The sequence below is a fragment of the Lathamus discolor genome, chromosome 23 (genome assembly GCF_037157495.1).
Source record: "Lathamus discolor isolate bLatDis1 chromosome 23, bLatDis1.hap1, whole genome shotgun sequence".
Classification (NCBI taxonomy): Eukaryota; Metazoa; Chordata; class Aves; order Psittaciformes; family Psittacidae; genus Lathamus; species Lathamus discolor.
This window is the reverse complement of record NC_088906.1, coordinates 2587188-2600709: the sequence shown is the minus strand read 5'-3', so window position 1 is coordinate 2600709 and position 13522 is coordinate 2587188. Positions and strand designations below refer to the sequence as shown.

At 60.8% G+C, this 13522-nt stretch overlaps 1 protein-coding gene across 1 annotated transcript in view; it reads left to right on the top strand.

The window, feature by feature from the left end:
• LRP1 (LDL receptor related protein 1) overlaps window positions 1-13522 on the top strand; it is a 65175-nt gene that overhangs the window by 26318 nt on the left and 25335 nt on the right. Inside the window, exons 7-25 of the mRNA XM_065659493.1 lie at window positions 3225-3387; window positions 4278-4500; window positions 4887-5076; window positions 5355-5498; window positions 5651-5887; window positions 6441-6621; window positions 6768-6990; window positions 7149-7338; window positions 7870-7995; window positions 8243-8383; window positions 8640-8765; window positions 8958-9074; window positions 9173-9253; window positions 10930-11097; window positions 11318-11500; window positions 11924-12124; window positions 12203-12448; window positions 12648-12845; window positions 13311-13515. Of these exons, the coding sequence (XP_065515565.1) occupies window positions 3225-3387; window positions 4278-4500; window positions 4887-5076; window positions 5355-5498; window positions 5651-5887; window positions 6441-6621; window positions 6768-6990; window positions 7149-7338; window positions 7870-7995; window positions 8243-8383; window positions 8640-8765; window positions 8958-9074; window positions 9173-9253; window positions 10930-11097; window positions 11318-11500; window positions 11924-12124; window positions 12203-12448; window positions 12648-12845; window positions 13311-13515 (3343 nt within the window). The remainder of the gene's footprint in view (window positions 1-3224; window positions 3388-4277; window positions 4501-4886; window positions 5077-5354; window positions 5499-5650; window positions 5888-6440; window positions 6622-6767; window positions 6991-7148; window positions 7339-7869; window positions 7996-8242; window positions 8384-8639; window positions 8766-8957; window positions 9075-9172; window positions 9254-10929; window positions 11098-11317; window positions 11501-11923; window positions 12125-12202; window positions 12449-12647; window positions 12846-13310; window positions 13516-13522) is intronic.

Sequence of the window (13522 nt, the reverse complement as noted above, 5' to 3'; positions counted from 1 at the left end):
TCTATCCATGTGCTTGGGCAAGGAGGGAAACGCACCTCAGCAGGATGGGGACCTTCAGCAGCACCAAGCGCTTATTTCCAAGCCCTTTGCACCTTCCCCACTAAAGGTGGTTTCACTTCCACACTTTGCTGTGCAAGAGCCCCCCTGCTTTGCTGCCGAGCCGCACGCATCCCGATGGCAGCTGTTTCGGAACTGTGTTGAAATCCGTGTTTTTGAGTCGGGGAGAAGATTGCGCGTTTCCTTCCTCCTCGTGTCAGGCCACAATTGATGTATTTGCAGACTGCACAACAACTGATTCATGCTGGAGCTGAGTTATGTGCTGGCTCAGCAAAGCTCCTTCCCCAAAGAAACCCACAGCCTTGCCGTGCTTCCCTGCTCCTGGGGTGAATCCGATGCTCTTTGGCCTCGGGTTAAAGGAGGGAGAACCTCTGTGGAGGTGATGATCCCTTTGGATCAAGGAGCTCTTTTGAGCAGGATAAGATGCTCACAGCCCCCCTTCAAGCACAGGGTGAAACTGGGGTTGGGAAGGGGGGAAATGTTGTTGCTGAGAGTGCCAGGGGAGAGCTGATGGAGCCAAGAGCTCCTTGAGTGGAGGCTGGATGCTTCGGTGCCTCTTGGGGCTGTTACTGTCCCTAAAGGTGTGCTGGTAGTGCTATGACAGGCCTCGACCCGCTGTAAGAGGAGTCTGGGCTGGAAGGGACACCCAGGAGCCTTCTCCATCCATCCGGCTCCAGCTCCTTGCGCTGGTGGCCATGAGAAGGAAGATCCAAGCTCAGGGATGATTCTGCGGCAGGGACCTCAGCAAAAGCTCGGGCAGGGATAAGCGGCTGCGTGGTGAGCGTGAAGCCAGGAAACATCTGCGCGGGTGGGATTCGGGGTTTGCTGCCGTTGCCAGCCCGCCCTGGTTGAGCAATGCGCTGCTTGAGGATGAACTTTGCAGTGCTCCTGCTTCCCCTCGGTCCTCCCCTGCTCTGCCCTCTCCAAACAAGGAAGGTCAAAGCTCGCTCCAAGCAGCCTTGTCCTGGACCGCAGAGATTGGTCTTCCAGCAAGAGCCTTGGAAGTTGCCATTCCCTGGTCTCTGCCCCCACGAGCCCGTTCTCAAACACAAGCCAACAAACAGGACTTGGGAAACGAGTCCTGGCTGTGTTGCAACGCCTGCAACGCCCAGCCCCGGTTGAGCAAGGAGGAAGACTCCGGGATGGGGATTGATGGGGAGGAAGCATTTGCCAGCCCCTCTGCTGCTGGGAGCTGTTCCCCCACTCTCCCCATCTTCTTGCTTCGTAGGATCCCTCCTGTCCCTGCTGGTGTCCCTTGTCTTGCTGGTCATGGGTGGCTGGGGTGGGGGGGATGCCTCGTCTCCAAAGCCAAGGGGTGAAGGAGGGGAGAGCTCGCTGTGGGCTAAACGTGAGGGGTCCAAAATAGGTGTTTGGTACGTTAGCTTCTGTTGAGGGCTCAAGAGGGAATCCAGGTTGAGCTGCAAGAAAGAGCTGAAAAGAATGATAATAATAATAATGGTGATGATGATGATGATGATAATGACAACGATAATATAACCCCCTGGCTCCTGCAAAGCGGAGGGGAGGATGGTGAGCAGGGAGAGAAGGAGCAAGCCGCAAAACAAAAGCCTTTGAGGAGGGAAATGCTTTCCAGCTGCAAAAATACAGCCTGGGAGAAGAGCAAGTGCTTGCATCACCCCCAGCGCCCCGGCCCCGCGGCTCAGGACCCTCTGATGGCAAGAGGCAACGGTGCAGAGGGGTGTGAAGGGAGCCACGGGCCCCAGGAAGTGAGATTCTGGAGACTTAGAGCTTGTTTTGGCCGTTTTCCCCCCTCGAGAGCCGTGTGGGTGAACTTGTGCCCTGTTGGATGGGGCTCTGCCTCTGGGGGCTGTGGCCGGTGAGGTGGCAGCAGCCCCGTGATGCTTTGGGAAGGGAGAGTGGTGGCAAAGGAGAACCAAGGTGCTATTGATGGGGCAGCGATGGCCGGGGGGGGGGGGATCCGCATCCCTGTGCATGGGGGGGGGCGAGGGCCTCTGCTTCATCCCGCCGGGTGCTCCCGGTCCAGCCCTGCTTGGATCCCTTCCCTGGTCCTGTGACTCTGACTCAGCCCCGCAGGCGCCGGCCAAGACCTGCGTTTGGGGGAGTTCTTGCACATCCCTTTGCCGGAACAGCGCCGCGCACGCGGCCGGGGGTGAACCGGGGCTGGGGGGGGCAGGCGCTGGTCCAGGGAGCGTGACTCAGGCAGCCCCATCCCAGCAGCAGAGCTCAGCGCCTGCATCTCTGCCCCTCCATCGCCAGCCGGGCCAGGGGGTCCCTGCTTGGAGCAGGAGCCCCAGCTTTGTGCTGGCCCCGTCACCAGCGCTGCCTCATTGGGCAGCATAGAGCAAGCCCCGTGCTGCCTTTCAGCTCTGCTGATGTGATGCTAAGTCCTTGGCTCTGGCTGTTTCCACTTGTTTTTATGAGATGCATCATGCTGGGTGGTGGCTGCGGGCGCCGCGGCCTCACCCTTCCGCAAGGGAGGGCAGTTGGGCACCAGCCGGTCACCGCCGCCGGCGTTACATCCCCATCCCTTGACACCAAATGCTCAGCAAGCTGATGCGGATAACTCGGGGTTCCGGCTTGTGTTAGGGCACCCCCAAACCCAGGGTGCGCATCCCTTGGGTCTCGTCAAAACCCAGTGGTGCTGCAGCAAAGGAAGGGCTTGATAGCACCCTGCAAGCAGGGGAGGGCTTGGCCGTTGCAAAACATCCTGGCTTGATTCATGTTTTCCCTCCCGAGCTGCTGCTCTGGTTGATGATAGCAGCGTCTGGCCCCGCTCCTCGGGGGCTGTCTGGGTCCCAGTGTGCTTGGGGTGGCCTGGCTATGGGGCTCCCAGCCCTGCTCTGCCTTCCCCATGGCGTGAAGCCGGTGCTGGCGCTGCTGTGTGCAGGGTCTCGTGGGGCACTCGCACCAGGACAGACCTCCATGGCATCTCCCTTCTGTGCTGCTCAGCCTCCTCCAGTGCCCACCCTGCAGAGCGCCCTGCTCCAGATGGCATTCCCATGGGATGCTTTCATTCCCCCTAGGGAGGAGAGGGCAGGTCCCTTGTGCGTCCCCATCACAGCTCCTTTGGGGCTCATGCGACCTTGCTCCTCCACTGTGTTTGTGGGTCCTGGTGGGCTTGGAGACCACGCATGGGGCTCCTGTCTCCCTCCCTCCCTAACCTCTCCTCTCCTCCCATGGCCTAGACGTGGAGCAGATGGCCATTGACTGGCTCACGGGCAACTTCTACTTCGTGGACGACATCGACGACAGGATCTTTGTCTGCAACAAGAACGGGGTCACCTGCGTCACGCTGCTGGACCTGGAGCTCTACAACCCCAAGGGAATAGCACTGGACCCAGCGATGGGGTAAGGGATGTGCTTGAGGGTGGGAGGGCTCAGTGTTGCTGCCTGGACCTGCACCATCAGCGTGGGGAGGTGGAGCGGGTCAGGGGGGTCCGGCTGCTGCATCCAGGGGTAGCAGGGATGCTGATGGAGAAGTGACTCCCAGCTTACAAGGGGATGGACCAGGTCAAGCTGCTGTATCCAGGGGTAGCAGGGATGCTCATATAGAAGTGGCTCCCAGCTTACGAGGGGATGGACCAGGTCAAGCTGCTGCTTCCAGGGGTAGCAGGGATGCTGATGGAGAAGCGGCTCCCAGCTTACAAGGGGATGGACCAGGTCAAGCTGCTGCATCCAGGGGTAGCAGGGATGCTGATGGATAAGTGACTCCCAGCTTACAAGGGGATGGACCAGGTCAAGCTGCTGCATCCAGGGGTAGCAGGGATGCTGATGGAGAAGCGGTTCCCAGCTTACGAGGGGATGGACCAGGTCAAGCTGCTGCTTCCATCCTGTGGCTGCGTGGTTACAGCTTCGCTTTCAGGAACCGAAACAGTCGGATCCTTGCATGGGTTGAGCAGCTCCCCTTGTGCTGTGGTCAGATGACGGCTCCCCTCTGCAGAATCCCACGTGGGGAAGCTGGGATGCTGAATCACGGGAGCAGCAACGGGGACATCTCCCCCTCTCCTGCTGCTTTCCAGATGGGTGCTCTTATCCTTGCCTGGGTGAAGAGAGATGATGTTATCGAGCAGGAAACCCAAAGTGGGTTTTATAAATGCATATCATATAGCAGCCTGGAGGGAGACCCTGGCCTTGTATAAGGACGGTGCCTGTGTCCACAGGCCGTGTACGTGGGGCATCCTCCCTCTCTGAACGTGACATCCAGGCTCTGAGCTCCTGTATTTGCCCTTCTCACACAGCAAAGTGTTCTTCACCGACTACGGGCAGATCCCCAAGGTGGAACGCTGCGACATGGACGGGCAGAACCGCACCAAGCTGGTGGACAGCAAGATCGTCTTCCCGCACGGCATCACCTTGGACCTGGTGAACCGGCTGGTGTACTGGGCTGATGCTTACCTCGACTATATTGAGGTGGTGGACTATGAGGGCAAGAACAGACATACCATCATCCAGGGCATCCTGGTGAGTGGGGCCAGGGGGAGGTTGGGGTCTGACAATGGAGTGTGCCTGGGGGCACGTCCAGTAGATATTTAGGTTAGATATAAGGAAGAAGTTCTTTATTGTGAGGGTGGTGAGGTGCTGGAATGGGTTGAACAGAGAGGTTGTGAATGCTCCATCCCTGGCAGTGTTCAAGGCCAAGTTGGATGGCCTCGGGTGACATGGTCTAGGTTGAGGTTCCAACCCCATGCAGGAGGGTTGGAACTGGATGACTTTAAGGGCCTTTCCAACCCAAACCATTCCATGATTCTATGCCTGAGCTTGGCCTGAGGAGGCAGGGCATGGGCCATAGGGCAGGATGAGGGGCTTTGCACGTGTCTCCTCCATCATTCCCTCTGGGTGCCTCCCAGATCGAGCACCTCTATGGGCTGACCGTCTTCGAGAACTACCTCTATGCCACCAACTCTGACAACGCCAACGCCCAGCAGAAAACCAGCGTCATCCGCGTCAACCGCTTCAACAGCACCGAGTACCAAGTGGTGACGCGGGTGGACAAGGGGGGAGCGCTGCACATCTACCACCAACGGCGCCAGCCCACAGGTAGGAGCCCAGCCTGGGTGACAGCAGCTGCTTGGGTCCCAAGGGCTGGCTGGGTGGGGATGGGGACAGGCTGCACCTCCTGCATCCTTCACCTTGCGCAGGTCCTTTCCCATCTCTGGCCTTGGCGATGCTCAGCTCCTGGTTGGGAGCTCAAGGGGGGAAGAGCCACCCCATCCATGCGACCATTTGCACATCGCAGCGGTTGCAGAGCAGTGTCCCCTACCCACGGGTGCTCCCCGGGGCTGGGCAGGACCCATCCGTGATGCTCTGTGTTGCAGTGAGGAGCCATGCCTGCGAGCCCGACCAGTTTGGCAAGCCGGGAGGCTGCTCCGATATCTGCCTCCTAGGGAACAGCCACAAGAGCCGGACCTGCCGGTGCCGCTCCGGCTTCAGCCTGGGCAGCGATGGGAAGTCCTGCAAAAGTGAGTCCTGGCGGGCAAGCAGAGCTCTGCAGTTCCTTCCCTCCGAGCATCCCTTTCCTTCCTGGCCTAAGCTATGGGCTGCCTGCCGGGCTCTGTGGTCCCTGCAGGCCCACGCCGGGCTGGTGGTGATGGCTTTCCCCATCTCCCTGCAGAGCCCGAGCACGAGCTCTTCCTGGTATATGGGAAGGGGCGTCCGGGCATCATCCGCGGGATGGACATGGGGGCCAAGGTGCCGGACGAGCACATGATCCCCATCGAGAACCTCATGAACCCCCGTGCGCTGGACTTCCATGCTGAGACGGGCTTCATCTACTTCGCTGACACCACCAGCTACCTCATCGGGCGGCAGAAGATCGACGGCACGGAGCGAGAGACCATCCTGAAGGACGGTGCGTGGCTGAGGGCCCCTCCCCAGCGTGCCCAGACCCCAGGAGCTGGTAGCAGCGGCCATCAGGGCATTGCCTCCTGTGTAGTGGCAGCGCTCCTGCCCAGCTCTGGTTTGAAGCTGCTGTTTGGGTTTAGCTGGAGACTGCTATAGAGAGACAGGTACCAAGCACACGCCCCAGCAGAGGTGGGAGAGGGACCCCTGTCCCTGGATGTCCCCTTCCCCATCAGGTCAGATGGGAGGGATAGGGATCCACGTAGTCCTTGGGGGTCAGTGTGGCGGCTGCTCCATCCCCATGCTGCCGCAGCTGAGTACATTTGTGTTGCCTTGGGGCAAACCAGCCAAGGATGCTCCCATATGGGGCTTTATCCAGCCCAGTTCCCTGTGGCTGCTGTACCTCTGGGAGAGCTGCTTGCACTGGAGCTGGAGGGGGGATCTGTCAGCCCTGTTGCTTTGAGTTGAGATCCGGTGGTGCCGAATGGGAGTTAATCATAGGGGGCTGTTGGTTCCGCTTCTCACCCTGGTGATGGGCGCCCATTCCTGCTTCTCCCCCAAAGGCATCCATAATGTGGAAGGGATCGCTGTGGACTGGATGGGGAACAACCTGTACTGGACGGATGATGGCCCCAAGAAGACCATCAGCGTGGCTCGGCTGGAGAAGGCTGCCCAGACACGGAAGACGCTGATTGAGGGGAAGATGACCCATCCCCGTGCCATCGTGGTGGACCCCCTGAATGGGTGCGGGTGCCTGGGAGGGCTGTTGGGCTGTTGCATTGGGCTGGGACCCATCTATGGGCACAGAACCCCTCCGCAGAGGGTCCGCTCTGACCGGTGGTGGGCTGGGCTCTGGGTCTGCATCTAGAACAGCTTCGTGTCTGTGGTAGGTGGATGTACTGGACGGACTGGGAGGAGGATCCTAAGGACAGCAAGAGGGGCAAGATCGAGAGAGCCTGGATGGATGGTTCCAACCGCAACGTCTTCATCACCTCCAAGACTGTCCTGTGGCCCAATGGGCTGAGCCTGGACATCCCAGCCAAGATCCTTTACTGGGTGGATGCTTTCTATGACCGCATCGAGATGGTCTATCTCAACGGCACCGAGCGGAAGGCAAGTGGAGGCTCTCAGGCACTGGGGCCGTGATGATGACCCGAATGCATCCACTGCATCCATGCTCCCCTGCTGCTTGTATCCTCCTATCCCCTTACCCTGTCCCACCATGTGGGGTCCCAGCTAATGTCGAGCCCCTCCATCTCCTGCCCCTACAGATCGTGTACGAGGGACCGGAGCTGAATCACGCCTTCGGGCTGTGCCACTACAGCAACTTCCTCTTCTGGACCGAGTACCGCAGCGGCAGCATCTACCGCCTGGACCAGGCCTCCAAGGTGGTGAGCCTGCTGCGCAACGAGCGCCCACCCATCTTCGAGATCCGGATGTACGACGCGCAGCAGCAGCAAGGTGCTGGGGCCACGCAGAGCCAGGGAATGGGTTGGGTTGGAAAGGACCTAAAGCTCATCCAGTTCCAGCCCCTGCAGAGCTCACACTAGAGCTCACACTAGAGCAGGTTGCTCCAAACCCCATCCAACCTGGCCTTGAACACTGCCAGGGATGGGGCATTTATCTTTGGGCTCCTCACCATCTGCCTGGTGCTGTGGGGACCTGCCCCACATGAGGAGATGGGGGGCTGGAGACTGGGGGCTGCCCCACCTAAGCAGCCCCCCACCCCTTTTTGCTTCCTTTTGTCCGTATCCCTGCCTGTATGTCCATCACCATCCCTCATCCCCTGCCCCTCCTGCCTTTTCTCTCCTTCCTTCCCTTCCCTTCCTGGCTGGTTCAGCCTGAGGGGTCCCTGCTGCCTCGCGTGATGAACTGAGTTCTAAATTGCGCAGCCTGTTGAAGGAGTCCTGGGGGTAGGGTTACGGTTAGGGTTAGGGTTAGGAGCTCTGTTAGGACTGGAGCCCCCTTCTCACCCCTGCTTTGCCTCCGCAGTGGGCTCCAACAAGTGCCGTGTCAACAACGGGGGCTGCAGCAGCTTGTGCCTGGCCACGCCGCGGGGCCGGCAGTGTGCCTGTGCTGAGGACCAGATCCTGGGGACGGACACTGTGACCTGCCAGGGTAGGATGCGAGCGGGCAGAGATCTGTGGTGGCATCTCCGTGCAGGATGCTGCCAGCGAAGGGGAGGGTTGGGTTCTGGGCAGGGCCGTGCTTAAAGCAGAGGGGTGAAGCTGTGCGGGTGCCTCCTCCATCGTGTGCATGGGCACCGGTGCCTCTCGGGGCTGCCAGCCTGGGGACACAGGACTGTCCTTGCTGCTGCCCTGCCCTGGGTTAACATCATCCCTTCCCTTTGCTTTTCCCTTGCCAGCCAACCCGTCCTACATCCCCCCTCCGCAGTGCCAGCCCGGGGAGTTCGCCTGCAAGAACAACCGCTGCATCCAGGAGCGCTGGAAGTGTGATGGGGACAACGACTGCTTGGACAACAGCGATGAGGCCCCGGAGCTCTGCCGTGCGTAGCTGCCTCCTGCGTGGGGGGGGGCGTGGGTTGTGTGCTCCCGGGGCAGTGGGGTTTGGGTTAAGATGTGGGGCCGGGCAGCCAGGACCTCTAAGACGGGAGCAGGCTCAAGCAGTTGAGGAAGGAAACGCCGATGAGGGTCCCTGCATCCCTGCCTTTTTCTGCCGCAGTTTTTCTTGCCAGCAGATGTGGAGGGGAATGGGGGGGGGGAGGATGAAAGGCAGGTCCTGAGCTTGTGTCCCCCCTGCAGACCAGCACACGTGCCCCTCTGACCGCTTCAAATGCAAGAACAACCGCTGCATCCCCAACCGCTGGCTCTGCGATGGGGACAACGACTGCGGGAACAACGAGGACGAGTCCAACTCCACGTGCTCGGGTGAGGAGCCTGCCTCATCCTTAGGGAGCAGCAGGAGAGCTCACGTTGATGTGCTGGTCCGCAGCCTCCATTGAACACAGTGTGTTCTCTGCGTGCTGCCCGCTTTGCAGCCAGTTTTGCCTCGCAGGGGGTGTTGTTCCCCCCTTTCCCCTTGCAAAGCTCCTGAAGCTCTGTCTCTCTTCCTTGGACCAGCTCGGACCTGCTCCCCCAACCAGTTCTCCTGTGCCAGTGGGCGCTGCATCCCCATCTCCTGGACGTGTGACCTGGACGATGACTGCGGGGACCGCTCCGATGAGTCCGCCTCGTGCGGTGAGCATCCTTTGGGAACGTGAGGGCTGGGATGCAGGGGTCACACACACGCACACACACACACACACACACTGATGGTGCTTCTGCCTCCTCCGCAGCCTACCCGACCTGCTTCCCCTTGACTCAGTTCACCTGCAACAATGGGCGCTGCATCAACATCAACTGGCGGTGTGATAACGGTGAGGAACCACGGCCCCACTGCGGCCGAGGGCACGGCGAGACCAGACGCAGGGGTGCCAGCCCTGGTCCTGCAGGGGCCATTTGAACAGCAGAGCCCATGCCCTGCAGGGAGGAGGCATTAATTGAAGCTGGATCCGCATCCCGCATCCATGCTCGTTTTCCTTGGGTGCCGCAGGCGCAGCCTGGCAGGGATCAGTGCAGCAGATCTTGGTGTTCTTTGTGAAGTGGCCAAGGCTCTGCCCCAGTGTTTGGGATGAGTGTGGAGCAGCCTGTGCTGCTCAGCCAGAGCCTGTAGCCCCAGGGAAGGCAGGAGAGGTCTCCCAGTGAGCTCACATCTGGCCTCACATCTGCTTCCAAGGCCAGGCGGGGAGGGAGGGTTTGCCCCGAGGCTGCTTTCCCTCCCCACAGGTTTATTCCAGCAGCTCTGCCTCCTTAGGTTTAATCGATGGCTCCGGAGCAGGTGAGAACCATTCAGAGCTGCTGGTGCCGGGGGTCAGCAGGGAGCTGCATGGGCAGCCCCAGCTCCGAGCCACCGCAGGGACCCCCCCAGTGCTGGCAGCCGTAGGAACCAATGCGTGGAGCATCCCACCGGGCACCTGCGTCTGCTCTCGCCTGCCCGGGCCGCTCGGGTGCCTGTGCAGCCCCTCTGTGTGTGTCCCTCTTCCATGTCAGTGTTCATGTCCCGGTGTCAGCGCTGGTCTGGGGCCAGCCCTCTGTGCGTGTGCTGTTGGTGTTTCCTTTGTCATCGTGCCCACTCTCCTGTCTTGGTTGGTTCTGTGTTTCAGAAAAAGATTGTGGGGATGGCTCTGACGAAAAGAACTGTCCAAAGCCTACCGGTTAGTGCATAGATCAACATGCACCAGAACCCCCCCAACCTGGCCCCAAGCAACCCCCAAACCTGACCCCTCCATGGGCTGCTGCTCCAGACACTGGTGATGCCCCTGTACTGGGTACCAGGGAGCAAAGCTGCTGGAGCTGGGGATGGTGAAGCTACGACAGCATCACCAGTGCCATCACCCCCGTGCCCATCACAAGCTCTCCAGTGCAGGGGAGGGAGAGGCATCGTGAGGCAAAGGCTCTTTTCCAAGCCCATGCAAGGCATCTGCCATGGAGCAGAACCCCAATAAGCCAGGCCAGTCCCTTGCCTTGTGCGGGGCAGGCAGAGGGGCCGCATTGCCATAGTCCAGCACTATCAGACTAAAGCCCCCTCTTGCCCATCAGAGGGTGATGGGGGTTCCTCCAGGCAAGAGAAACCCCCCCAATTGGCCGTTCCAGCCCCACCTCCCCATGGATGCGCTCCGTACAGGAGAGCACCATCACCCAGCTCCGCTCCCCCGTGGAGCAGAGCCGTCCCCGTGCTGCTGGTGCCCCCCCAGGTACATGGCTGATCTATGCAGTTTCTGTGTCTCATTTTCTATGTGCTCCGCTGGTGCTGTGGTGGGAGGTGGGGGGCCGGGACCTCTCTGATGGGGGTCCAGCACCGAGGGGCTGCCCATCACCCCATGTCCTGTCTGTCGGTGTGGTCCATCCCCATCCCTGCTGTTCCCCCCGCTTCCCCTGGCTGCCTCCTGGGGCAGGAGGGGGGTCTCTGCCTTCCTCCCTCCTGCTGTGCCTCCACCAACCCTCCCTCCTGAGCACCCTCTGAGCCCGTTCCTGCTCCCTTTTCCCTCTGCAGACAATGACTGTGGGGATAACAGCGACGAGGCGGGCTGCAGCCACTCCTGCTCCAGCAACCAGTTCAAGTGCAACAGCGGGCGCTGCATCCCCGTGCACTGGACCTGCGATGGGGACAACGACTGTGGGGACTACAGCGACGAGACTCACGCCAACTGCACCAACCAGGGTGAGTCCCATGGGGATGGACCAGGTGCCGCATCAGCTCTGCTGTCATCCTGCCTAAGCGCTTCCAGGGAGGGAGTTGTGCAGCATCCTCTGCCCACCCACATATCCCACTCCTGCATCTCCGGGTGCCCCCAATGCTTTCAATGCCTGACCCCCCCCTCCAGTTTGCAGCTCCTGGGGGGCAAAAGCAGTGAGTGGGTGTATGTGTCCCCCCCCCATAGCCACGCGCCCACCCGGGGGCTGCCACACTGATGAGTTCCAGTGCCGGCTGGACGGGCTCTGCATCCCCATGCGCTGGCGCTGCGATGGCGACACGGACTGCATGGACTCCAGCGATGAGAAGAACTGCGAGGGGGTCACCCATGCCTGCGACCCCAATGTCAAGTTTGGCTGCAAGGACTCAGGTGGGGGCACATGGGATGGGGGGAAATCACTGCCGCCGTCTGGGCCGGCCTCAATGGGGACAGGGGTAGTAGTGGAGGGGCACCAGCTCAGTGTGCTTTGTCTTCAGCGGGGACTGCAGTGATGGGACAAGGGGTGATGGGTTTGAACTGAAACAGGGGAAGTTCAAGTTGGAGATAAGGAAGAAGTTCTTTACTGTAAGGGTGGTGATGCACTGGTGCACAGTTTGCCCAGAGAGTGCTATATGCTCCATCCGTGGCAGTGTTCAAGGCCAGGTTGGATGCGGCTTGGAGCATCCTGCTCTAGTGTGAGGTGTCCCTGCCCGTGGCAAGGGTTTGGAACTGGATGAGCTTTAAGGTCCTTTCTAACCCAAACCATGCTATGGTTCTAAACAACATCACCCCTGCCTCTGTGCCCCTTGGCAGCCCGCTGCATCAGCAAGGCCTGGGTCTGCGACGGGGACAGCGACTGCGAGGACAACTCGGACGAGGAGAACTGCGAGTCGCTGGTGTGCAAACCCCCCTCCCATACCTGTGCCAACAACACCTCCATCTGCCTGCCCCCCGAGAAGCTCTGCGACGGCTCCGACGACTGCGGGGACGGCTCCGATGAGGGCGAGCTCTGCGGTGAGTGGGTGCGGAGCCGGGCGCTGCGGCACTGGGGCTCCCCAACAGGGACCTGACGAGCGCATCCTCTCCCCATAGACCAGTGCTCCCTCAACAACGGCGGCTGCAGCCACAACTGCACCGTGGCCCCGGGCGAGGGCATCGTCTGCTCCTGTCCGCTGGGGATGGAGCTGGGCTCGGACAACAAGACCTGCCAGATCCAGAGCTACTGTGCCAAGCACCTCAAGTGCAGCCAGAAGTGCGAGCAGGACAAGTACAACGTCAAGTGCTCCTGCTACGAGGGCTGGATGCTGGAGCCTGATGGAGAGAGCTGCCGCAGCCTGGGTGCGTGCAGGGGGGATGCAGGGGATGGGGGTGTCCTCCCCTTGCTCTTCAAGGCAGCAGCATCAGGTCCTGGGGGAGAGCAGACCCTTCTCTGTCTGCGCCTGGCACGAGCATCCCTTTACCGTGCAGGGCAGTAGATGGAGCTGGGACCAGGAGACAGGGTCCGTGCCCTGCTTCTGACCCTTCCCTGCTCCCCCAGACCCCTTCAAGCCGTTCATCATCTTCTCGAACCGCCACGAGATCCGCAGGATTGACCTGCACCGCGGTGACTACAGCGTCCTGGTCCCCGGGCTGCGCAACACCATCGCCCTGGACTTCCACCTCAACCAGAGCTCGCTGTACTGGACCGACGTGGTGGAGGACAAGATCTACAGGGGAAAACTGCTCGAGAATGGGGGTGCGTAGCTGGGGGGGGCATGGAGGAAGCTGGTGGGGACCAGATGGATGGGAGGGCAGGGATGCAGGTTGGGATTGGCTGCTGTCCATGACTCCTTGGCACCCTGCAATGGTGCAGCTACTGGAGTCCACAGCCCCTGTAGCGGTCCTGTTGTGCTCTCTGAAGCTGCTCATTATGTAGGAGTTAATTAGAATTCCCAGCACTTCCCCCATGGTAATTGCAGCCCAGCAGCTGCGAGCACAAAGCCAGGCCCCCTCCCCATCAGTGCTGCAGAGCAATGGGAGGGGATGCCTGCACTGGGGCAGCAAGAGCCCAGCCAGGACCGCGGATGTGGGGCTGAGCCCTTTGGGGTTCAGGCCCCATTTGGGGATGAAGCAGACCCCTATGGAGCTGTTCAGGAGCGGGGTGTGACAGTGGTGGGGGGAGAGGCCCCAACCTGATCCTGCCTGGTGCTGTGCCCCACAGCTCTGACCAGCTTCGAGGTGGTCATACAGTACGGGCTGGCCACCCCAGAGGGGCTGGCTGTGGACTGGATCGCCGGCAACATCTACTGGGTGGAGAGCAACCTGGACCAGATCGAGGTGGCCAAGCTGGACGGCACCATGCGCACCACGCTGCTGGCTGGGGACATCGAGCATCCCCGCGCCATCGCCCTGGACCCTCGCTATGGGTAAGGC